Below are 24,461 nucleotides of genomic sequence, written 5' to 3'. Positions count from 1 at the left end.
ATAAAAAAAGGCAATGAGATGAACAACAATGGAAAACAAAAAAGGGCGAATAAATAAGCAGCAGTTGGTAAAGCAGAAAGGGGAAGTTAACGGACGTTAAACAAATGACACCTAACTTACCAGGGTTTTATTATGATAGAGAACGTCGACGTTATTTTCGCATATCTGAAAATCAAAGCATTTCTACCACGGGAACGACGAACCAGTACAGAAAAGATAATATAAAGCGACAATGTGTTGAGGAAAATTACGATAAAAAATTTTCTATGATTAAAAAAAAACGTCAGCAAACATTACAAAAGTACAAGCTTAGTCTTCTGAATCCGTTGGAAAGGGCTTTTCGCCCTTTATCATATGAAAAGTACATGATTGGTTTAAATATGCAGTATGCATCGCATTCTCTCACTGAAGGTCATCACTCACATAGTTCTGCTAACGTAAAATCACTCAATTTTCCACACAGGATACAGATAGGAGTATTAGCAAATTGTATTTTATTGGTAACTCAAGAAGGATGTTTTCATAGTAAATTAGTATTTGCAACAAACAAGGGCTATGTCGCAGGATTTTCATCCCTGGATAATTTTTCTGAAGAAAATTTCTTTACGGGGTTTTCCATGGCTGAATTAAATCCTATGTTGAAATATAAGTCCGAGCCAACTGATGTGTTCAAAACAATGAAACTTGAGAGAACAGTTGCCATCAAGGAAGGGCCGAGCCATTATTTTTATCACAACGTTAATACCAGATCTAACGTGCATACTTTTGCCATCTTTTTACAAGACTTTTCTTCCTTAAAACTGCTCAAAATTCGTCAGGTCAAACTCAAAGAAAATTGCCAAGTCCATGATTCTCTTGTTGTTGGAGACACGTTGATTATTACCGTAAATTATCGTTGTCATTTTTATGATTTGATTCCAGAAACCTTTCCAAATCCCTATATCTTTTCTCCTGCCAAAAGCTCAAGAAAACACAAAAGTAGGAGTGACATTACTTCCCTATCATTTTGTCTACAAGAAGATGCTTTATCACCTTTAAAAAAAACGAACACCGGTGTGTTTTATTTAGGTTACAGAAATGGTGATTCAATGGCAATAGTCTTCACTAATATTACAAACATGACATTACAGTACTCCAAGACCAACGGTATGACATCAGAAAGTCGAAATCAACCTATCAGAAATTCCCTAAAATCTGTTGTTTCCATAAAAGCATTGAATAATAAAGGCCTAATACTTATATCTGGAATGGCAGACAAAGAGAATGTGCAACAACTGGTTATAGCAGATACGTTCCTGGAGGACATTCTGACCGAAATCCCGGTTGTATCTTTTAAAACTAAGTTCTTAAACGTGACTAAGGATACAGAAATACTCGAGATATCGGATGACGGGCGCTACTTCATTTATGGTTCAACTAGCGCTAGGGACGGAAAGGGTGATTTTGAAGTATTTTGTACCACTTTATCTGGAAATCTTGACTACGAAAAATCCGAAGGTGGAAATATCACCCTCTATCCAATAGGAGGTATGAAGAACTACTGTAGGTTAGAAAACTTCCAGTTTGAATCTATCCACCTACATTCGGCTTTCATACCCCCAAGGTACGTAAATCCGTTTGATGCTGTGGAACCTCTAGGTGAAGAGAGCAGTACTTCACCTTACGATATACCTGAAGAAGCACTTTCTCAAAAAATATGCATCTTAATTCGGAGAGAAGATGATCCCTACAATGGGGCCAATATCTTCATAACATCTGCTTTGACCTAGTTTAGCCCACCGAGATTTTTGCTTTATAAATATTTTAGCATACTTTGCATTCATATACATATTCATATGTATAAATATTCTTTAAATTTTAACGCCGACTTCGAACTAATTAGCAGTCAAAACCCAAATGTAATGACCTTATGGTGTTATAGCATAATTCTTCTTGGTGTACAATTCCATTCTGAATAGTTCAACGATTTTAGATATAGTTAGATATGATATTATAATAAAATATACAAATATGTATCATTGTTAGTACAAGTTAAACCTAAATATAATAAAGCCAACCAAGACAGGAACCAGTAGAAAAATTTATACAAATGACAAAGAAAAACAAACGGTATTTTCCTATTTATTAAAAATGCTTGAGCGAATGGATATTTTAACACATTAGTGTCCTAAAGGACAATTGGATTTGAAAATAAAATGACAGTAATAGACAAAAAGAAAACTGAATGAATGAATGGACGTATGGATTGCTTAATGAATGAATGAATTAAATAATAGTTGGGCGTAAGTTCAGAAGATGAGGAATTTAAAACAAAAATAATCGTTGACAAAAAACGATTCAAAAAAAAATTAGATCATTTTGGTAGGGAGCAATGCTAACCCTGCAAAGGCAGTGGGAGGATTTTGGATACGTGTTCGGAAACAGAATACAAAATATAAAGATGGCAATAGTTTGCTTTACCATTTTTTTCCGGCTCAAATTTTGGGACTTTAGTAGGACGTCATTGCTTAGTTGAATTTTTTATTTTTTATTTTTTATTTTTCTTTTGTCTTTGATTTCTGCGTAAAATATTTGTACAGTAAGAAGGAAAGAAAAAGAAAGAAAAAAAAGTATTATGGCAAAGTGAATTGAAGTTCATCAGATGTTCTAGCGGTATTCATGGCAGGCATATTGGAAATACTAGCGTTGCGGCTCATATTAACTTGATTATATGGGCCTTGACCAATATGCTGCGACTTCATTGACAAACTTGAATCCCAGTTTGCACCTTCCGTTTGATATTGCATACGAGGCACAAAAGATTCATTGAAGTTTTGACTATTTGCATTAGAGTATGGCGAGAAGTGATTAGCATTAATTTTGTCGGTTTCATTCATCATAAATCCAGGCTGCTTAAATCCCCTTGAAACATTAGGATTCACATTGGTAATGTTAGATGATGAGAACGAATGGATTGGTGCAGCAGAATTAGGATGTGCCATTAAATTTGCAAACTGGCGGTTGTCGAAGTTTTGTAACGAGTTATGGCTTACCAATGGTGGGTTAGTTTGAGAATTGAAAGAAGGTGCTCCCATCGAGGGATATGCGTTTTGGTTGAAGTTCATAATTTGTTGCGGAGAGTGAATTTTCTGATCTTGTGCATATTGGTTTGAGAAATTATTGGTTACAGAGCTGTTACTTCTTCTATGGTAAGCATTAGCTGGTAAAGAAAAATGACGGGTATGACTCTTTTGATTATTATTGTTATTATTATTGTGAGCATGGTTATGATTATGATTATGATTATGATTATGACTATTTTTGTTATGGGGGTTCTTATTTTCGTTGTTAATCGTTTGAAGATTGTTATGACTCATTGCAGTGACTTGAGGAGATATGTCAGTGAATGGTATACCTGTGGCTTCTGCATAAGCTTTAACTTTCAACTTAATTTTCTTTGCATAGGATGTAGTTTTAATACTTGGAAGTAATTCTTTTGTAAGGACAATCAAGTTACCAATTTTCAATGAAAAATCGTTACAAAAGTTACCGTAATTCAATGTACTAGAGCTGTTTTGCCCAATTGCGTTACTATTTTTGTTGTAAGCAAGCAGAGGAGAATAATTCTTAACGTCTAATAGCGTTTGTAACGCATAATTACCAAAATTATCCCTGATTAGCACATTTAAATTGACTGTGAATATATCAATGGTAGTCAAAAGAATGTTCATAGAAGCATTAATCACGTCATCAGAAGCAACTGCAGTCCTTTGGGAGGCACCCCCATTGTTATTAACAATAAATCCAGTAATGATTCTAAATAATTTTTTAATGAATTTTTCCACAACATTTGAGGAGAACTTCAAACAAGATAGTTGACATAATTCATTGGATAAACGGTTAAATAACTCAGCCAATAAGTAAAAGTCCAATTCTTTGATATCTAACAGAAATTGGATGATATAATTACCGAACTGATCGTTGATTAATCCAGGAAGGAACTGCACAATTTTCACAGAAATTTTGAAAATTTGTTGTAGAGTACAAACGCTTAGTAATTTTTGTAGTACGCAACAACCATGTTTATGGGTAGAAATGGTAATGATATTATTTTGTTCTACAATAGCATCTATGATGAAACCAAATTTTGATGGCGAGAATTTGAAAATACACTTTTGAATCACATGGTTACCATTAAGATCGTTTATCAAAGTAACCACTTGCTCAATCGAAGTAAATTCTTGGGAAAATCCCTTAATAATGAGATCGATTTGAACTTCGTTATCGACAGTGTCTATAATTTTCTGTAAGGAACGAGTTCCGTACTGATTGATTGATATTTGGAAAACATTTGGATATATTGTTTGTATTAATAATGTCTTTTGCTCGGCAGTTAAATAATCGCATAGTTTTTGAACCAAATAGTTACCGAACGGATCCAAAATAAGGTCCAAGAAAAATGGCTTAATTTGTTCATACATCAAGTCTCTCACCATATTGGATTCACTGGGGGTTTCTAATTTTTTTTGAAGAAAACGGCAGCCAAACTGGTCAGTGGCAAGTTTGATATAATCCAGATCTCTAAGGGGTAGTGCGCTGATTTCGACCATAGATGAAGACGTTGAGCTACTCAAACCAAATGACGAATTATCCACTCCACATTTGGAAGCAGCATTATTACTATTGCTAAAATTTCTGAGAGATGCAGCAGGAGTCACTGAAGAGGATGGTGTTTCCATAATTAAACTGGAGGTATTGACACCAGAGTTCGAAGGAGCAACAACCGTGAAATCGTGGCTTGATTTTCTCCTGGGACCATCCATTTCCAGATCAAACTCATTGATTAATGGTAGAATGGCTGGAGGATTTGCCATTGAGGCTGAAAGCCCAGTGGAGTTGCTAGCAGCATTAGGATTCGGGGAAAAAGAGTTAGCAGAATTCGATGTTGATGTATTATTCATCAAAGCCAAGGGAGATTGTGTCGATGATATGAACTGATTAAAACCAGAGAGATCAAGCGAATGAGCCTTTTGATGGTTTCTTTTGTTATTCATCTGGCCCAAAGGCGGAGGGGTCACGGGCTCCAAGAGTGATTGGACGGAGTTAATAGATAGTTGAGGCTGATGATTGTAAGACATTAAGGAGTTATTTGATGTAGACGTAGTTAAAATCGATGCTGAGTCGGCAGATGGAAATGGTTCGTTATTGATCTGATTGAATAAAAGAATGTTGTGTTAGTAAAGTGAAACCACAAAAATAAGGCGTGTGCAGAGCCGATTTTGGAGTATAAGCCTAGGATCAATTTCGATAACTGAGAAAGAGAACAATCACAACCATGTACAGTGTCCAGGTGGCCTGAGATGCGTGAGAATCAAGAGTAAATCTATCTATAAAGTTCGACTTCAATGGCGACAGAGGATGGCAAAAAAAGAGGACAGGAAAAGAGGAAGACAAAACACAAAATTTATGCTTGATTTTAGAATGAAACCTATAACCATAAAGAGTAAAATCCTTATAACTCTCAACGAATCTGCATAAATTTTTCATAGATCTTCGAATCTTTTCTTTTTTTTTTTTTTTTTGCTCATTTTTGCCTGAGGCGCCTCTTTCCCGAAGCCCTTCTTTCGAGAAAATCCTTATAGGCATATTCGAGAAATAAGGTAGGGTCAAGTATCAGAAATTCCATACGACATAAACGGAGATTGTTAGACCGCTAAAAAAGGCGTGTCGATAGGCTGATCCCACTGAAGCTGGTTTTTGGTTATTATGCTATTTGTTGTTAGAAGATCCCGTTAAAGCTTATGCTCCATTGGCGAAGAAAAATATTGGGAATTAAGAGATAATACATACCATAAGAGAAACTGGAAAAATCGTAATTGATTTATAAATTTGCGTAGAATTCGCTTTACTATGTGTTGGAGAGGAGTTGAGGAGGTTTTTTTTTTTTTTTTTTTGGTTTTTTAGCTTTTATCTTAAGGAATAGTAAAAGTGGCGGTTGTAGTAGCAGGCTTTTGCTGATCCGTAGTCCAAATCTAGTAATTTCAAGGCGCTTGACTTCTTGATGTTATTACCTTTCTTTTATTACTTAACTTGCCAATCAATGATGTGTCAATGATCTTCTCGGGGCTAGCAGATCTGTTCTTTTTTACCTGTTCTCTTTTTGTGTGAAAAGATAAAGTAAATTATGAAATAGGCTGATCTTGATGTTGACTCAACAGTACCCAAGGTTTTGAAATGTGAATTGTGTTCAGTATATTCAATGTTTCAGATATATATTGAAAGGAAACCACCTATTATGCTTTTTAGGCCTCTATGTAAGAAAATCTATACGTTTAACACAGATGCGAACCAGGAAAGAAGAAGAGTTCTTGTAGGCCACGTTTAAGAATGGCAAGAGAGAAAAAAAGAATGATCACAAGAAAACTGATTTCAGAATTGTAATATCGGACGGCAATACTAGTGTAATCTGAACCACAAGGTTAGTCTTAGCTGGGTAAAACACCTGGCGAAAGAAGAAAAAAAATAAGGAATCTGGATGATTATAAACTTTTTTAAATTACCCTTCTTTTATACATGAAAAGGGCATACAGCATACATAAACGGTAAAGAAAAAGAGGCAATCGTCAGTATTAATTGGCTCTAAGCTAGTCCAGGAAATAACCGCGTATAAATCCAAACCGTACTTCAGAACATTCAGATCTTTCTAGCTACTTGAAAGCGCGTACCATTTCCCCAACCTTAATATGTATATTTTATCACTCACTATGCAGTACTAGGCCGCTTCTTTCTATTGCTTTTCAGATTGCCAGATGCAATATATCCCGCTTCGGAATTATTAAAAATTTAGGGGTTGGCCAGATGTTTAGAACCTCGCTTTCCAGTTAATTGCTTTAGGAAAAGAAAGGCCAATATTGTTGTCATTTTTGTATTTTTTGCGCGGTACTGACCTTTTACTGCGGCGTTTCGCGTTTTTTTGGCATTTCGCGTTTCAGTGCGGCCCCCCCTCCCCAAAAAAATGGCGTATATTTTTAGTTAGTTTCTTCATCGTTCGATGCCTAAGCCGAGAATTTCAGAAGGCTTCTAAGGGCCAGAGTAAAGAGATCCATTGAGCCCCCACCCAGTTGGCAGCGGATGCCGAAGGGCGGAAGGAAGGGGCGTGTATAGGCTTCTTTACGAGAGCAAAAGACATTACAACGTACAAGGGACATTCCGTTCCCTTGTACGTCATGTTAATGAGCAAGAAACCGCTCACCGGCAATGGTTGGTGGTAGTGGTAGTATGGACTCTTTGGGTGATGAAAAGTAATCAGAACATTCTGCAATTTCTTTACATTTCCAATACTTGCTCCATTTAATCCTTTCCTTAGGTGGCGATAGCCCACGCGAAAGACGACCTAGGGTCAGGAGATTATCAATGCACTTGAGGCTTTAACTACTATGGCTTAAGAAGGGTAGCTACTTTATTTTTGTGCTTTTAAGAAATGTAATCATTAATTAAGTAATTAGGAGGTCAAGACGAAAACCATAAATAGATTGTGTAGAAGGGGCCGTACATTTTGTTTCTTATGCAATGTGGTAGTTTCGTTTACCGCCCTCGCCGGTCCATCACAGCATTTTGGAGTTCCTTTCTAAGGTCCATCGGAGCACCTTTATTTTTTTTGCGCTTCGGATAAATTGCATTTGGTTGATAACTTCCATCTCCACCCGTCCCCTCGCACCGGACCTTTTAAAGATCCCTTTGTATATAATAAACCAACGGGTCCTATAAAGACTACCGCTGATATCTTCGGTTTGCACAACGTCCTTCAGCAAGCAAAATATGGCTGTTTTTATTCTCTGTATGTCCTCATTGATGAGGACTCGCAACAATCTTGGCTATTTTTTTCGTTGAGCATACCCGGTCCCTGAATCTTTTGTGCGGGTATTATACGAAGAGCGGGTGTGCCTTACTTATCCGCGCGGTATATAAAGCCATACATTGTTAGGACAGGTGTCCCCAATAAGAAACACTACTTGTAAGTGGTATATAATGCTCGAGCCTCTAGTGACTCGTACTCTACGCCTTGAAATTGCTGCGCACATATTCTGCATATAAAAAGGAAGCTTTGAAGAATATGGTACTACTTAAAGAACCTGTTCAGCCGCTGCCTCGATCATCTCTGTTATATAATAATGCGAGCAATAGTAGTAGTCGTATAAAAGAGACAAGAAAAGTCAAACTATTATATAATCCCTTAACTAAGAGACAAATCCTTAACAACTTTGAAATTTTAGCCACTTTGGGTAATGGACAGTACGGCAAAGTGAAATTAGCAAGAGATCTCGGGACAGGTGCGTTGGTTGCAATAAAAATTCTTAATAGATTCGAAAAAAGAAGCGGGTATTCTCTTCAATTGAAAGTAGAAAATCCAAGGGTTAATCAAGAAATTGAAGTAATGAAAAGATGTCATCATGAAAACGTTGTGGAATTGTATGAAATTTTGAATGACCCTGAGAGCACAAAGGTTTATCTTGTATTAGAATATTGCTCAAGGGGACCCGTTAAATGGTGTCCAGAAAACAAAATGGAGATAAAAGCAGTGGGACCATCAATACTCACTTTCCAACAGTCGAGGAAGGTAGTGTTGGATGTAGTATCGGGTCTGGAGTATTTACATTCCCAAGGGATAACGCATCGAGATATCAAACCATCGAACCTGTTAATTTCATCAAACGGAACGGTGAAAATATCCGATTTTGGCGTTGCTATGTCAACTGCCACCGGAAGTACTAATATACAATCATCGCATGAACAACTTTTAAAATCTAGAGCCTTAGGGACCCCTGCTTTTTTTGCACCTGAGCTTTGCTCCACTGAAAAAGAGTATTCCTGCTCATCTGCCATCGATATCTGGTCATTGGGGGTCACTATATACTGCTTGTTGTTTGGAAAGTTGCCTTTCAACGCCAATTCAGGATTAGAACTTTTCGACAGTATTATCAATAAACCCTTAGAATTTCCATCTTATGAGGAAATGTTGAATGGTGCCACTTCGGGAATCACAATGGAAGAATACACTGATGCCAAAGATTTATTGAAGAAGCTGTTACAAAAAGATCCTGACAAACGGATAAAACTAGCAGACATCAAGGTACATCCGTTTATGTGCCATTATGGTAAAAGCGATGCAGCATCCGTATTGACCAATTTGGAGACGTTTCATGAGTTGAAAGTTTCACCGCCCTCTTCATGCAAAAGGGTAGAATTGGTCAGCCTACCAGTGAATTCATCATTCGCCTCTTTAGATAGCGTTTATATGGAAAATTTTGACCACAATAACCTTAGGACTGGTGCTGACAGAAATTCAACATATTCTCCATCAATATACGACGCAAATACCTTATCACCCTCAGCATATCACAACATCGGTTCTAGAGAGTCATCCTATTCGTCCTTTTCCTCTTTCACATCATCCACCGCTTTTGCATCTCAGATCAGTATTCAGGATGCCCCAGCAATCGGTGATCAACAATGCTTGATAGGTGAGAGTGGAAGTTCATTAAGAGTGAATTCTTGTGAGTTTCCACAATATACAACTATGTCTCCTGTAGGAGAATATCCCTTTGAGAGTACGGAAGCAAGTTTGAGCTCTACTCTTACGCCTGTCGGTAATGTACCTCAACGTATAAAAGCCCACCTGGTAGAAGGGAAATCTAACAGCAAGGATGACCTTAGAATAGAAGCAGACGCATCACTTGTATTTGAGGCTAGCGACGCCCAGCGCACGAGAAGAAGAATGTCTCTTTATAAGCTTTAGCATGATATATGTAAATTATTTTAATAGATGTAATATATGATTAGAAACTTGATAGAAGGATCTAAGTTAATTGTCATGTCGGATCCTAATACCAATTCTTTTAATATTGTGTTTGTTTTTGAACGTTTATTATGACTTGTAAAATACTGTTTGTAACAACAAATTATAAAATGAATTTTAATGAACTCAACAAGTAAAAATAATAAAGATATTAATGACTTGTTAAAGCCTCCTCAATCAAATCATACATACATACATTTATATATATATATAGAACAAAAGGTTAAAGAATCAAATTTTGAAGAAATAAAAATTAGATTAAAAGGATATGTATAGCCAAAGGCAAGTACTAAACGCAACAAAAAAAAACTTAAAAAGAAAAAAACACACCGAAACCGAAGGAATTCAATAATTTCCTTAATTAACATTTAAACATCAAAATAAAACCCATCCAGGTATAAAAGAGCTGGATTTCAAGAAAAAAATCACGTAGAAATAAAAACAAAACAAAACACAAAGGGAAAATAAAATTTGAATACTTTAATGACGAACTCGTAAAGCATTTCGAGAGTAGCATAACATAATCATGAAGATACTTGAAAATATAGCAGGTCATTTGTACTTAATAAGAAAACCATATTATGCATCACTTAATTTTGGTGGTTCATCTTCTGCCTCAATATTTTCAACCTGTTTGCAATACTATCAATATACTTTCTTATGATTATTCTGTCATTTTCATCCAACACACTATGATACTTCTCTTTATCTTCAACGTCGTTACTTTTTAGATGTATGTTAGTTTTAAAAGGGTAGTCACCATAGGCATTCGTAAAATCATCATCGTCCAGAGAAGTTTCTAACATCCAAAGTGAAGTTGCATAAGCTAATTCACAGTTGTACAAATTTTCTCCTTTTAATTCCATATGTGCGGCCATCTTAGATATTTCTAATGCACGATCATATAATAGCTTTTCTAAATATACTGGCTCTTCCGAACTACCTTTTTCTTCCAAAGTTTGATTTTCAGCTACCTCAGAAGCATGCTTGAATCTCAAGTCGTTAATTTTTAATCTCAGGAAATCAGCTTTTTCTAAACATTCATTAAATTTTTCCCTTAGCCACTGTACCAACACGTTAACTCTTAGAGAACATGATTTTTCTTGAGATTCATACCACCAGTTGGACGTTACCTGCATAGATTTTGATAAAATGGATAATGCCTTCATATATAAGACAATGGCCTCATTACATAGAAGGATCATTTCCGAACGTGGTAGTTTATTGAAAGTTGCACTCAACTGAGATGTGGCAGATAAAGTTCTACCCTTTCCAAAAGTTTTCGTGGATAAGCAATCTTCCTTGTACTTTTTCAACGTTTCATCCTCTTCTTCTGCATCGTCTGAGTCTTGTTCTTCTGCAATAGCATTACTATCCATACTGCGCCTGTTCTCAAAGTTAGCCATGCCTTTTAATGTTGTTGATAATGGAACAATTTGAGAAAATTTCACTTCTGCATAAGAGTAAACAACAAATGCCTTTGCGGCCAGAGATTCCAAAATACTAACGATATTAGTATTATCTAATTTCAGTGTCTCTGGATGCTGTAGGTGATCTATTCTTAATATTATATTCTCAGTAAGTTCATGAAAAAGTTGGGAATTCAACAAAGTTTGACTGTACGGTGGGGAAGATGTGATTTGTTGCTGTTGCTGCTGTTGATTTGCACCACCAAACAATCTCGTTGATGCAATACCGAGGGCTCTTGATAATGCATTAGATGGATTCAGCGAGGATATAGACAAGCGTCTATCCACCAAAGATGGTCGCCTAGACCCATCACTACCTCCACTGGAAGATGATGTGGCCCTCAGTAACCTCGGATTTTCTCCTTGATTTTGAAAATACTGTTGATTGTTTGGAGAGAATTGCTCATTCAATAAGACGTTCTGATTTTGAGTTGAAGTTGGGTGCTTAATAGGATTTGGATTGAATCCTGCTTGAGCAACCTCGTCTGCCAATGAATTAACTTCAACCGATTTCTTCTCTACCACCACATATTCTCTTTCAAAGCTTCTATCTGAAACTAGGCTATTATGGTATTTATTATTTGAAGCCTTTTTATCTACGGCTTGTGTATGGTCTGTTTTAACGGCTGGGGCAGTTAATATATTGCTGTTCTTGAGGGCATCACTGAGCTCCGCGGGATTATCTGCCATTGATTGATGACCTGCAAGATTACTGTTCGGACTCTTTGGCTGTTTAGATAAATACTCAGAAACGAACATATTACTTTCTACAATACCTTTTGATTTGGATTCTAACTCAGGTAAATCATCTTCCAATTCATAAGAAGACAAGTCTTCGTTGACTACCTTGTTAGCAAAAAACTCCTCAAATCCTATTCTTTGGGCTGGATCAAATGTCAATAAACTACATATCAACTCTTTTAACTCTGGTTCAATATTGCAATATGAAGGAAACGTTATGACATCGTTTGCTCTTTTAATTTTCTTGAATAACTCCAAATGATTGGAAGCTCTAAACGGTGGGGTGCCACAGCACATTTCGAATACCACTGTACCGACAGACCACAGATCTGCTTTAGCGTTATATTTTTGATAATTCAAAATTTCTGGTGCCATATATAATGGTGAGCCACAAAGAGTTTCTGCTAATGACGTGTTTGGCAAAAATCTTGCAAACCCGAAATCTGCTATCTTTAAAATGGGTAAGTTGTAGATCCCAACAAATCCAAGTTCATGGAAGCTTTTTGAATCATGATATCCAATTAGGGGTGTAGATAATAGTAAGTTTTGAGGCTTGATGTCTCTATGAACCAAGTTTTTAGACCTCAAAAATTTCAAAGCGGACGCTAACTGCTGTAAATAACTCAAGACAAACGCTCTATGCAGGCCGTTATGGTTCTCACTCGGTGGAGGGTATTTTTCAAATACGGTCCTTAGTAGAGGATGATTCTCCATCAATTCTTTACGCCTTTTCAACAGAAATGTTAGGTCCCCAAGAGCACAGTACTCCATGATCAAATAAAAATCTGTTGATGTTCGTTCACAGTCAATAAGTCCGACGATATGAGGATGCTTGATTTTCTTCAAGATAGCGATTTCTATTTCCAAATTCTCTAGTAATTTCTTATTTTTTAATTTCGCCCTTGATACTTCCTTTATGGCTACATGCTGAGATTTGTCGGATGTCAGATGCCCTCTATATACAGTGGCAAACGAACCCTTTCCGATTTCTTTCTCAGCGGTGTAATTTCCTGCACTTGCCATTAGATTATGGTTCACAGAGGTTGTGTGATCTTTATTTTTAATGTCTCCCATTTTCTTAATTTCTCGTCTGGTGTTGTAAAAGAGATTTGAAAATATGGGGTAGCTTCAAATTCGTTTTGTGGAGATATCAATGATTATTCTCCTATCTCCTTTGCCTTATGTTTTTATTATATTATATGTTATTTTATTATGGGTACTATTACTACGATTGTATTATATCTTTTTATCTTCTATAGTACTGTTCTCTGTTTCCCCAGAAACTAAAAAGGGTAAAAGATGGCCTTGGTACTTAACTTAAAGGTGATGAAATGTGGCGTTCTAGAATTAACCTCGGCCTAAAAAATAAAAAGCTAAAAAAAAATAGTACGATCAGGAAGATATTAATAATATAAGCTCCTTTATGAGATGCTCGATTCCTTTTGTTGCCAACTAAATGACGCTTAGAATTCCATCGATTCCACGATCGATATAGTTACAAATCACAAACTGATGCTGATGGGGGAAATGGTTTAAGAAATCAGAGCCGAGCGGTTAAAAAGAAAAACAGATGCTTGAATACGAATGATATGCTTGCTTCTTTAACGGTATGGCTTTCCAGTAATAGTTACTCCGATAAGATTCATTACAGATACACGAAACGAACAAGGAAAAGATGATTAACGGGAAAAAAAGAGAGTTCCTTATCTCATTGATTTTAACTAGTGGGTTTTCCTTACATTACCGCCCAATCCCTTTTTTTTTTCTCGCTCTCACCGGCGGAGCGCGAGCGGAAAACGCCACCCAGGTGACTTTTGCGCTAAGTGTGGATCAAATACAGTGGTATTAGTCATTGATGTGCAGCGTAAAACGTCCGGAGCAGCTGTGTAATGCGGCTGTGTAGGGTGAATACAATAGAGAATATGACTAATTCTGGTATATAGTCGTTGTTTACAGATATCTTTCGTTACTTAGTGTCATTTAATTACTTAGTGTCACTCTATATGATATGTAATGCGGAGCAGCGGCAATGTATCTTATTTTTATTGTGTGTAGAAATAACCTTGTGGCAGGTTTCCTCCTTGCGACATTTGCTGAAAAGATAATGGCGCCTGTTGCTGTTGCTGCATCTGAAGCTGTTGCATCTGGATCTGCTGTGCTTGAGCCTGAGCCTGGGCCTGAGCCTGAGCCTGAGCCTGAACTTGAGCCTGTGCCTGTGCCTGTGCCTGAGCCTGAGCCTGTGCGACAGCAAGCTGTTGCTGTTGCTGTTGCTGCTGTTGCATAGCCATGGCGTATTGCTGCTGATCTACATATATCATTCCGGTAGCAGGATCGTAATACTGTTGAAGGGTACCATCGAAAACTGCTGGCTTTGCTTGTACAAAAGATGCTGAATTTGAAGTAAAATCTGGCGTGATTACATTTGTACCATCAAAAATAGCTGGCTGTGGGCCACTTGTTGTCGCACGTCTCCTGGGCAGGGGCGGAGTTGATGTTGTCGCTGCTGCCGATACACTATTTCTTGAACTTGAACTTTTTTCTAGATAATCGATTGCTCTATTGATATTTCCGTGAGCGGACGATAATGCATCTAAATTTTTGTTTGTATCACCGAAACCCATGTCCTTGAGTTCTGCCAGTTGCCTAGAATATCTGCTTCCACTGCTTTGGAATGAGTCCCTGGAACCGCCGTAGTCAGACCTATTATGGCCCCCTTTATAGAAAGAATGAGATCTGCTCCTGCTCCTACTTCTATTTCTTTCATCAAACCTGTCCGATTCCCCATCAAAATCATCCATTCTGGATCCAAAGTCTTCAGGCTTTATTTCATCATACCTGAATTTACCCAAAATATACTTGTCTCTAATGTAATGCTCCACGATGGCTTTGTCATCATCTCCATCAAAAGGAAAAGGGACATTTTTAGGATTCCAGAACCGAGCATTCCCCTTATTGCCTCCAAGACTCACTAATTCATCGATATCCTCTCTTGTCCATCTATCCATTGATAGTGATTTAACGTTAGAAAAGGCATCGTCGTCTCTGCTACCGAAAACTTTTCTATGAACAGAGGCACACCTACCACAAAGGAAAACCCCCAAATTAACTGAGCACCAAGTTGGGTAGAAATTACCACATTCACCGCATTTATTGGCATTCTCGGACGAATTAATCAACTCCTTTAATTCTCTGTCAACATGTTTTAAGCTATGGGAAGAACTCCTAAACCTCATTTTTGACTAAGTATAAATAAACTATAATCTGTGATTGACAGAACGCTGCCTCCATCTATATTAATGATTGATCAAGAGAAAATGTTCTTCTTCCACCCTTTTGTGAAGCATTTAGAGATCAACACTAACTTTCTTCAACTTACAATAATTTCCGGGTGCCCCCATTTATCGATTACCCGGATCCGCTTTGCATCATAGTGTGTCGTTGTCGAAACAAAAGCGCCGTATTATTTGGTCAACGTTTAATAAAGTAAAAGCAGCATTTGAGATGCTCTATACAACCTTCTTAATTGCAACCGACATAAAGGTATGTTTTTCTCTTCTTATTATGACAAGGGAAACTTGAAGAAGAATTCGTGTCTTGCCATAATTTCAGCATCATCGTCTCAACCTAAGCCTCTTCTCACGAAGGCACGCTCAAATATCTTTCTGGCTCTAAAAATCTTGAATAACGAACCGAATTTACCATCTTTCCTGCTTTTTTATGCGTCGAAAAAAAGTAAAATAACCGCCCAGATCACGAAATTGCATATAAAAGGCGATCTCCCGTCCCACCGTTATTCTTTGCGATATAGACTAAACGGCGGAAACTTTATGTGTAGTATCATAAACATTCAACAATGGTATGTCTAATAAAACCATCATGGTACACAGGACTGAACACTAACTTATAGACGGGTGCGTGCTACCCTCTTCTTATTATTAGGGGCCAAAGAGACAGACAGTATCACTCCAAGAGAAAAAGAACCGGATTCTGAACTTTTTTCAAGAGACGTACACATTCTACAACATCAAGGAATTAGAGAAAAGCATACCTAAAAAATGCGGAATCTCACCCATGATCGTTAAAGATTTAGTGCAACAAATGATTGATGAAGACGGCGTCATTTCGGTGGAAAAATGTGGTAATATTAACATCTACTGGTGCTTTAAAAATCAGACACTGCAAAAATTGTATGATTCAAGCGAGTTGATAAAAAAAAAGATACAGGAAGTAAAGTGTGATATTGCCACTTATAAACAAGAACTAGACAAAACGCTAGCAACTGGAAGGCGTAAAAAATTTACGGTAGGCCAAAAATCATACAATAGGGAGGCTCTACTGGAAAAGAGAAAAAAAATTCAGGATGAAATTAAGAAAAAGAGTAATAGTCTCCAAAAAATAGAAAGCATTAGATGGGATGCAGCAAAAATACAAGAGAATAAACAACAGATCCGCCTAAAAAAAGTGCATCTGGAGAAAACTACTGATAACATTGAGATTCTCATTGATTATTTATACAAGAAATTCTTTTTGAAGCCAGAACAGATAAGAAAAGAATTTGGAATTCCAGAAGAGTTCAAGGAATTTACGGAGGTTTAACCTTCATGCACTATACACGAAAGAACAAAAGTGTCTTGATTATTACATCTACATTTCCAGGCATAGAGCTTGCAGATTAGCCGCCCATAAATTTGCCACACTGTTTTCCGTGGCGCCACAGTCCGCGTTTGGTTATCCGGCTGACTCATTCTGACTCTTTTTTGGAAAGTGTGGCATGTGCTTCACACAATATAATTCCCGTGAGCACAGCATGCTTCGGGCCGAAGTCTGTTGGAGGCATATGCTCCTACCTTGGAAGACTCATCGCATCTCAAAAGTGTGTAAAGGGGCCTTCTGGCCATATATCCTCTGAGACCTGGTTGAAATGTGGCCAGAAGCAAAGCTGATAAAAACAACTGGCGCATACGTAGCTATATTTTAAATAAATAAATAAATAAATATATATATATATATATATATATATATACATATATATACAGTCATTGCCACACATCCCATAGCTCTGTGTGCTTACAGTTCATTAAAAACAAAAAATATCAAGCAAACAACAAAAGCATAGAAGCAAAAAGATGCCGATCAAGAGATTAGATACAGTTGTGGTAAATACCGGCTCTCAAAATGACCAACATTCAGCCTCCGTGCCACCGGTGTATTTGTCGACTACCTTCAAAGTGGACTTGAATAATGAAGATGCACAGAACTACGATTATTCCAGATCGGGAAACCCGACCAGAAGTGTCCTTCAACACCAGATTGGTAAGCTTTATCGTGTCCCACAGGAAAACGTATTAGCTGTGAGCAGTGGTATGACGGCGCTAGACGTCATCCTGCGTGGGCTCGTCTTACTTAACGGCACTGACAACCATACGCCAACAATAATAGCCGGCGATGATCTTTATGGAGGCACCCAAAGGCTGCTGAATTTTTTCAAGCAACAGAGTCATGCAGTCTCTGTTCATGTGGACACTTCCGATTTTGAAAAGTTCAAAACCGTTTTCCAGTCTTTAGATAAAGTTGATTGTGTTCTTCTAGAGTCTCCGACCAATCCGCTTTGCAAGGTTGTAGATATCCCTAGAATATTACGTTTTGTGAAATGCATATCTCCCGACACTACAGTTGTCGTTGATAATACTATGATGAGTGGACTCAATTGTAATCCTCTTCAACTGAATCCAGGCTGCGATGTCGTATACGAATCTGCTACCAAGTACTTGAATGGTCATCACGATTTGATGGGGGGTGTTATTATCAGCAAAACACCAGAAATAGCCTCGAAGCTTTACTTTGTCATTAATTCTACAGGAGCTGGATTATCCCCAATGGATTCTTGGCTACTTGTGAGGGGCCTAAAAACTCTAGGAGTTAGATTATATCAACAGCAGAGAAATGCTATGATATTGGCTCATTGGCTAGAAAATTCATGCGGATTCAAACCTACCAGAACAAACAAGGCTACGAAAACTAGATTTGTTGGATTACGCTCCAACCCGGATTTCAAGCTGCATAAATCGTTCAATAATGGCCCAGGTGCCGTGTTATCCTTCGAAACGGGGTCCTTCGAACATTCAAAGAGACTGGTCAGTTCCAAAAAACTGAGTATATGGGCTGTGACGGTATCTTTCGGGTGTGTAAATTCGCTTCTATCTATGCCTTGCAAAATGTCCCATGCTTCCATTGATCCCGAATTAAGGAAAGAGAGAGATTTTCCTGAAGATTTGGTTCGTCTTTGCTGCGGTATCGAAAATATAGTAGATTTGAAGAAAGATTTATTAGCGGCGATGGTTGACGCTGATATTATAGAAGTAAGAGAAAATGGCAAATATCTTTTCAACAAATTGAATAAGAACCTAGCTGTGAACACTACCATCGATGACCTGCATAAGCCTTTAAGTATTTACGAAGAATTTTACAATCAAGATCTCATCAGAAAGGACTCAGAATTGAATATTAAGAGTTCGAAATTGTAAGGGAAAATATGCATGTACCTTTTTTTTTTTTTTTTATAAGGTTCAAATCCAAAGATAGTAACTTTAAATAGTCAAGTATATAGACAGAATTTCAAGAACAGTAAGTATATTAAACTTTTACAGCCTTTCGGGCTGTTCCGTAAGCTCTTACTACTACCCTTGGGAAACGCACGCGCGAAGGAGGAAAGTTTGCCTCAATGAACGTGTGTAATGGCGGTCGTAAAAGGAATATAGAAATAGCTGTGCTTTTATAACTTCACTCGACAATGGGTTGACAGCAGATTTAGAAGGAAAAGAGCATACAAAAAATGTGCGATTCTCCTGCAACGACTGGAAAGCCTACTATTCTTTTCATCGCAGATCCGTGCGAAACATCAGCCACACTTAATTCCAAGGCATTCAAAGAGAAGTTCAGGATCTTGCGCTATCAGCTGGACACCAAAGAAGCATTTCTTAACTTTTTAGAAAGGCATGAACAAGACAAAATATGTGCCATTTATGCTGGGTTTCCGGCATTCAAAAAAATCGGTGGGATGACTCGAAGTATCATCGAACACAAGTCATTTCCAAGGAAAAATTTAAAATGTATCGTGCTTTGCTCAAGAGGTTACGACGGATGGGATCTGGATACATTACGCAAGCATGAAATTCGATTATACAACTACCAAGACGATGAAAATGAAAAATTGATAGACGATTTAAAGCTTCATCAAGTCGGTAATGATGTGGCAGATTGTGCCTTGTGGCACATTCTGGAGGGCTTTAGAAAGTTCTCCTATTACCAAAAACTTAGTAGAGAAACTGGAAATACATTAACTGCAAGGGCGAAAGCTGCAGAAAAGAGCGGATTTGCTTTTGGCCATGAACTGGGGAATATGTTTGCTGAATCACCAAGAGGAAAGAAATGCTTAATTCTTGGTTTAGGAAGTATTGGAAAGCAAGTAGCCTACAAGTTGCAATACGGGCTAGGAATGGAAATACATTATTGCAAAAGAAGCGAAGATTGCACAATGAGTCAAAACGAAAGCTGGAAATTTCATTTGCTAGATGAAACAATATATGCAAAACTATACCAGTTTCATGCAATCGTGGTCACATTGCCGGGAACTCCACAAACAGAACATTTAATCAACAGGAAATTTTTGGAACACTGCAATCCAGGCCTAATTTTAGTCAACTTGGGAAGAGGTAAAATTTTGGACTTGCGGGCTGTTTCTGACGCCTTGGTAACGGGACGAATCAACCATCTCGGTTTAGACGTCTTTAATAAAGAACCAGAAATAGATGAAAAAATCAGATCTTCTGATAGACTTACTTCAATTACTCCGCATTTGGGTAGTGCGACAAAGGATGTTTTTGAGCAAAGTTGTGAACTGGCATTGACAAGAATCTTACGGGTAGTGTCTGGGGAAGCCGCAAGCGATGAGCATTTCTCCCGTGTAGTTTGATAGTAAGAGACGTAAGAACCTTATGTTAACATACCTATATATACATATACGTCAACACACCAAGAAAAAAGAGCAGTGCGAGTTTTCGTATGCATTTGACTTCAAAAAGAAGTCAACATTAAGTGCCGTTTTTGTTTCGACAATGGATTGTAGTACAGTGCCCCGTAGGTGTATGACTCGTACTTGCGTGTAAGTAAATTTCGGATTTGTTCGCCGCACCTTATCTCACCTGAAATTTTCTGCGTCAGGCTGCTTTGATGGTGTCTAAGAGAAGGCCATTAAAAAAGAGAACAGATGTTGAGGTTCTCAGTATAAAAATATTACTGTTGAATATTATTAGCTTTATAGAGTATTTATCAAAGAACAGGACTTGAAAAACTTCGATCATAGATGAATAGGGACAACATGGACACAACAAAGCGCAAAGAAGATCATACAAAGCATACTACTGATGTAATAGAATTTTACGAAGAAGGAACCGCAGCTTCTTCTTTAAACATAGCCACAGAAAAGGCCAACTCAAGTCCGTCCATTTTGAGAAGAATTATCAACAGGGCGGCATGGCTTTCTAAGAAAGTGGACGCAATGGGAGTAGAGTCTACCGGTATTCAGAGGATATCTCCCTATGAACGAGGAACATCAAAGAAACAATTTTTGCATGTCGCGGGGCTATGGTTGAGTGCCACAGGTGGTTTGTCTTCCATGTCGTCGTTTTTATTAGGCCCTCTGCTTTTCGGTTTAAGCTTTAGAGAATCCGTAGCCTCCAGTTTAATATCGGTAACAATTGGTTGCTTAATTGCTGCCTATTGCTCGATCATGGGACCGCAGTCCGGTTGCAGACAGATGGTAACAGCTAGATACCTGTTCGGATGGTGGTTTGTTAAATTAGTTGCATTAGCTTCCATTATCGGTGTCATGGGTTGGTCTGTGGTTAATTCCGTGGTTGGGGGTGAAATGTTAGCTGCTATTTCTAATGATAAAGTACCCCTATGGGTAGGGATTGTCATAGTGACCGTATGCTCCTTTTTAGTTGCCATTTTCGGTATCAAACAAGTCATTAAAGTGGAAACTTACTTATCCGTACCCGTCCTGACAGCATTTTTACTACTGTACATTTCATCAAGTGATAAATACAGCTTCGTCAATGCATACGTTTCAAAGGGAAATTTGGACTCTTCCACCCGAAAGGGCAACTGGATGAGTTTTTTTTCATTATGCTATAGTATTACGGCTACTTGGGGGTCTATTACAGCAGACTATTATATATTGTTCCCAGAAGATACACCATATATTCAAATTTTTTGCCTAACGTTTTTTGGAACATTTTTGCCTACCTGTTTCGTCGGAATCTTAGGTCTCTTACTAGCTTCTGTTGCCATGTCGTATAAGCCTTGGTCAGTCGAGTACGATTCCCATGGAATGGGTGGTCTACTTTGGGCAGGTTTTCAGCGTTGGAACGGCTTCGGAAAGTTCTGCGTGGTAGTACTGGTATTCAGTTTGGTATCCAACAACATCATCAATACGTATTCGGCAGCATTCTCCATCCAACTTTCTAGTGTGTTTTGTGCAAAAATCCCTCGCTGGTTCTGGTCTATTGTTTGTACTATAATTTGTTTGGTATGCGCATTAATAGGTCGTAATCATTTTAGTACTATTTTGGGAAATTTCCTACCAATGATAGGCTACTGGATTAGCATGTACTTTATCTTATTATTCGAAGAGAATTTAGTATTCAGAAGGTTTTTCTTACATTTGTACACCAAAGAGTTTCCTACAGTTACAGGAGAAATAAATGGACCGGAACTTGTTGGATCTTCAAAAGAAGTGGAGAAAGATGCAGTTACTAATATCCATTTGTTAAAAAGAAAACATAAGGTGACTAAACATCGTTACAATTGGGACAAATGGGAAGATTATGAGGTTTTAACGCACGGTTATGCAGCAACATTTGCGTTTATTGTAGGAGTTGCTGGTGTGGTAGTTGGTATGGCGCAAGCCTATTGGATTGGCCCAATTGCTGCCAAATTTGGTGAATATGGTGGTGATGTCGCAATGTGGTTAAGTATGGCGTTCTCAGGTGTTGTATACCCTCCTTGTAGATACTTAGAGCTACGTAAATTTGGTCGTTAATTGAAATGACATAAGTATATATTAAAACTACGGTGCAGCGGCAAACTTTAGTTTAGATAATATTGGCAGGTAGATTCATGGTATGTTAAATTACGCTCAGGGAGGATATTTTTTTGTACACATTATCTTTTCACATGAAAATCTAAGCCTGGTGGACAATTGAAATCATCGAGTGATATACTGACACTTTGAACAGTAGCACAAATCGTTTAATTTGCTGTCACGATCTAAGTTTTCTGTCAGCTGACTGTCCACCAATAAGATCAGCGGATTCCAAAGGCGTCCTTCGAAAAAGCGATATCTCCCATCTTGGTTAGTAGCAAATAAAGGGAAGAGAAAATAAGACACACTCAAGGATAAAATACTTCGCTTCTTCCAAGTATAAACACAGGAAAGAAAGATATACGAAGATTAGAATTTTTTTCATACTTTTTACAAAACATTTTTTTGTACTTAGGCACGCTAATTGCGTAAAAATTAGCATAAACAGGAAATAAGATTATTTTGAAATGTATGTTATAATCCTCTTATTGAAAAATACATGAGATGTAGGAGAAGAACTACCAGGAAAGAAGATATTTAACAGATCGAACGAAACGGAAAAGAACTAAGAGAAAACAAATCTGGATTTGACTTTAAGAAAAAATTTATTTGCAAGTTTAACTCGTTCCCTGCTTTTCTATTTGGCTTGAGACGATAATTGCATAATTGTCCAAATTGTCCATCATATAATGAAGAATTCGATGCGAAATATTCCCTGTCACTTTCCTTTAGTCAACGTATTCTTCTCCCTGAAGAAACAGTATACTAACAATACTCACCCATTTCGATTTTGATGTTGCCATACAAATAGATAACAAGCACAATGCTTTCACTACGTCAATCTATAAGATTTTTCAAGCCAGCCACAAGAACTTTGTGTAGCTCTAGATATCTGCTTCAGCAAAAACCCGTGGTGAAAACTGCCCAAAACTTAGCAGAAGTTAATGGTCCAGAAACTTTGATTGGTCCTGGTGCTAAAGAGGGTACCGTTCCAACAGACCTAGATCAAGAAACTGGTTTAGCTAGGTTAGAATTATTGGGTAAATTAGAGGGTATCGATGTTTTCGACACCAAACCATTAGATTCGTCCAGGAAGGGTACCATGAAAGATCCGATCATCATTGAATCTTATGATGATTATCGTTATGTCGGTTGTACGGGTTCTCCCGCTGGTTCACATACTATTATGTGGTTAAAACCAACTGTTAACGAAGTCGCCAGATGCTGGGAATGTGGTTCTGTTTACAAACTAAACCCTGTTGGTGTTCCAAATGATGACCACCATCACTAATCTTATCATTCAAGTTGCCCTTCTGTTTCTCTTTTACTTTTTACCTTCTTCTTTATTTATATTTTTTTTTTTGGAAACCTAGCGAATATTCTTACCAGGTCTGAGCTTTTACACACGTCATGTTAACAAAGTTCCACAAGAAAGTTCTTTGCAGGAAGGTTAAGGCGAACGCTTTGCTCTATCTATAATGAAGAGCCAAAAAATACATAACCAAAAAGATCGAGAAAAGGTCGAGATATATTTTTATTTAAAAATTCTTATTAATATTAGTACTATTCATGTCATAACTGATTACTATTTCTATCTCTGTCAGAGATGGCTAGCTAGAGGTTGTTGCGAAGTTACTTCCAAAAGATTCTAGACTGTGCTTACAGCATCCATACACCCACCCATACATACTGATTTCTTTTTTTAAAGACGTCGATTTTTCGAAAAAAGTAAATTCTCGGCACAGGGAGTTGAATTGAACTTCCCTGCCCCGACGGTAAGCAGCTTACCGGTATTGCTTCGTTCTCCTTGGGAGATGTTCTCGGCTCTGGAAGGAAAAAACCTTCGTGGGGGGAGGGCTCATATCCAGTAACATAGGCGGAACTCGAAGTGTCAGCTTACACCGCTTCGTTCTCATTGAGTGTTGAGGGATTACTTGGTATTTGAAATACCTACTAGATTTAATGTTCGTTATAGTAAATGATTTAATTTGTTCGCTATTACAGATAAAAGAACCATAGTCTTAAGTAGTATGTTAACGACACAAAAGTGTGAAAGTAGAGAAGGGAAGAACGATGAGATCTTTGAATTGGGAGAAAGTAATAGTGACAAGATATTATTAAAACATGGCAAATGTAACTTGTTTTCTGAAAGGAAACCAGTTAATCACTAGAAGTGTGCCAATCATGAGTTCACACTAACTAAAGAAAAAGAAGGAAGTCGCCCATCGTATGCAATGTACTTATTATTGAAGAATATTGTACCGAGAAAATT

General features: G+C 37.6%; 11 protein-coding genes across 11 annotated transcripts, besides 1 other annotated feature; 8 read left to right on the top strand and 3 right to left on the bottom strand.

Moving 5' to 3' along the window:
* Positions 1–104: 104 nt before the first annotated feature.
* Positions 105–1,769, top strand: YGL176C (uncharacterized protein; the record flags this gene model as incomplete). The annotated part of the gene is made up of 1 exon (NM_001181041.1): positions 105–1,769. One exon carries the CDS (start codon positions 105–107, stop codon positions 1,767–1,769), a length of 1,665 nt encoding a protein of 554 aa, NP_011339.1.
* Positions 1,770–2,612: 843 nt separating this feature from the next.
* Positions 2,613–5,832, bottom strand: MPT5 (Mpt5p; the record flags this gene model as incomplete). The annotated part of the gene is made up of 2 exons (NM_001181043.1): positions 2,613–5,189; positions 5,830–5,832. The coding sequence occupies 2 exons, from the start codon at positions 5,830–5,832 to the stop codon at positions 2,613–2,615; spliced, it is 2,580 nt and encodes an 859-aa protein (NP_011337.1).
* Positions 5,833–8,092: 2,260 nt separating this feature from the next.
* Positions 8,093–9,775, top strand: TOS3 (serine/threonine protein kinase TOS3; the record flags this gene model as incomplete). The annotated part of the gene is made up of 1 exon (NM_001181044.3): positions 8,093–9,775. The coding sequence occupies one exon, from the start codon at positions 8,093–8,095 to the stop codon at positions 9,773–9,775; it is 1,683 nt and encodes a 560-aa protein (NP_011336.3).
* A 90-nt stretch (positions 9,776–9,865) lies between these two features.
* Positions 9,866–9,966: an origin of replication (ARS707; Autonomously Replicating Sequence).
* A 459-nt stretch (positions 9,967–10,425) lies between these two features.
* Positions 10,426–13,119, bottom strand: ATG1 (serine/threonine protein kinase ATG1; the record flags this gene model as incomplete). Its single annotated transcript, NM_001181045.1, has 1 exon — positions 10,426–13,119. The coding sequence occupies one exon, from the start codon at positions 13,117–13,119 to the stop codon at positions 10,426–10,428; it is 2,694 nt and encodes an 897-aa protein (NP_011335.1).
* Positions 13,120–14,087: 968 nt separating this feature from the next.
* On the bottom strand, positions 14,088–15,278 carry GTS1 (Gts1p; the record flags this gene model as incomplete). The annotated part of the gene is made up of 1 exon (NM_001181046.1): positions 14,088–15,278. The coding sequence occupies one exon, from the start codon at positions 15,276–15,278 to the stop codon at positions 14,088–14,090; it is 1,191 nt and encodes a 396-aa protein (NP_011334.1).
* Positions 15,279–15,898: 620 nt separating this feature from the next.
* Positions 15,899–16,641, top strand: MND1 (Mnd1p; the record flags this gene model as incomplete). Its single annotated transcript, NM_001181048.1, has 2 exons — positions 15,899–15,901; positions 15,985–16,641. The coding sequence occupies 2 exons, from the start codon at positions 15,899–15,901 to the stop codon at positions 16,639–16,641; spliced, it is 660 nt and encodes a 219-aa protein (NP_011332.2).
* Positions 16,642–17,171: 530 nt separating this feature from the next.
* On the top strand, positions 17,172–18,569 carry STR3 (cystathionine beta-lyase STR3; the record flags this gene model as incomplete). Its single annotated transcript, NM_001181049.3, has 1 exon — positions 17,172–18,569. The coding sequence occupies one exon, from the start codon at positions 17,172–17,174 to the stop codon at positions 18,567–18,569; it is 1,398 nt and encodes a 465-aa protein (NP_011331.3).
* A 308-nt stretch (positions 18,570–18,877) lies between these two features.
* On the top strand, positions 18,878–20,017 carry YGL185C (putative hydroxyacid dehydrogenase; the record flags this gene model as incomplete). The annotated part of the gene is made up of 1 exon (NM_001181050.1): positions 18,878–20,017. One exon carries the CDS (start codon positions 18,878–18,880, stop codon positions 20,015–20,017), a length of 1,140 nt encoding a protein of 379 aa, NP_011330.1.
* Positions 20,018–20,407: 390 nt separating this feature from the next.
* On the top strand, positions 20,408–22,147 carry TPN1 (Tpn1p; the record flags this gene model as incomplete). Its single annotated transcript, NM_001181051.1, has 1 exon — positions 20,408–22,147. The coding sequence occupies one exon, from the start codon at positions 20,408–20,410 to the stop codon at positions 22,145–22,147; it is 1,740 nt and encodes a 579-aa protein (NP_011329.1).
* Positions 22,148–23,012: 865 nt separating this feature from the next.
* On the top strand, positions 23,013–23,480 carry COX4 (cytochrome c oxidase subunit IV; the record flags this gene model as incomplete). Its single annotated transcript, NM_001181052.1, has 1 exon — positions 23,013–23,480. The coding sequence occupies one exon, from the start codon at positions 23,013–23,015 to the stop codon at positions 23,478–23,480; it is 468 nt and encodes a 155-aa protein (NP_011328.1).
* Positions 23,481–24,219: 739 nt separating this feature from the next.
* YGL188C-A (uncharacterized protein) lies at positions 24,220–24,360 on the top strand (the record flags this gene model as incomplete). The annotated part of the gene is made up of 1 exon (NM_001184593.3): positions 24,220–24,360. One exon carries the CDS (start codon positions 24,220–24,222, stop codon positions 24,358–24,360), a length of 141 nt encoding a protein of 46 aa, NP_878073.3.
* Positions 24,361–24,461: the final 101 nt, after the last annotated feature.

This window comes from Saccharomyces cerevisiae, chromosome VII (genome assembly GCF_000146045.2).
Source record: "Saccharomyces cerevisiae S288C chromosome VII, complete sequence".
Classification (NCBI taxonomy): Eukaryota; Fungi; Ascomycota; class Saccharomycetes; order Saccharomycetales; family Saccharomycetaceae; genus Saccharomyces; species Saccharomyces cerevisiae.
The sequence above is the reverse complement of the archived record's forward strand: the minus strand, read 5'-3'. Positions and strand labels throughout refer to the sequence as shown.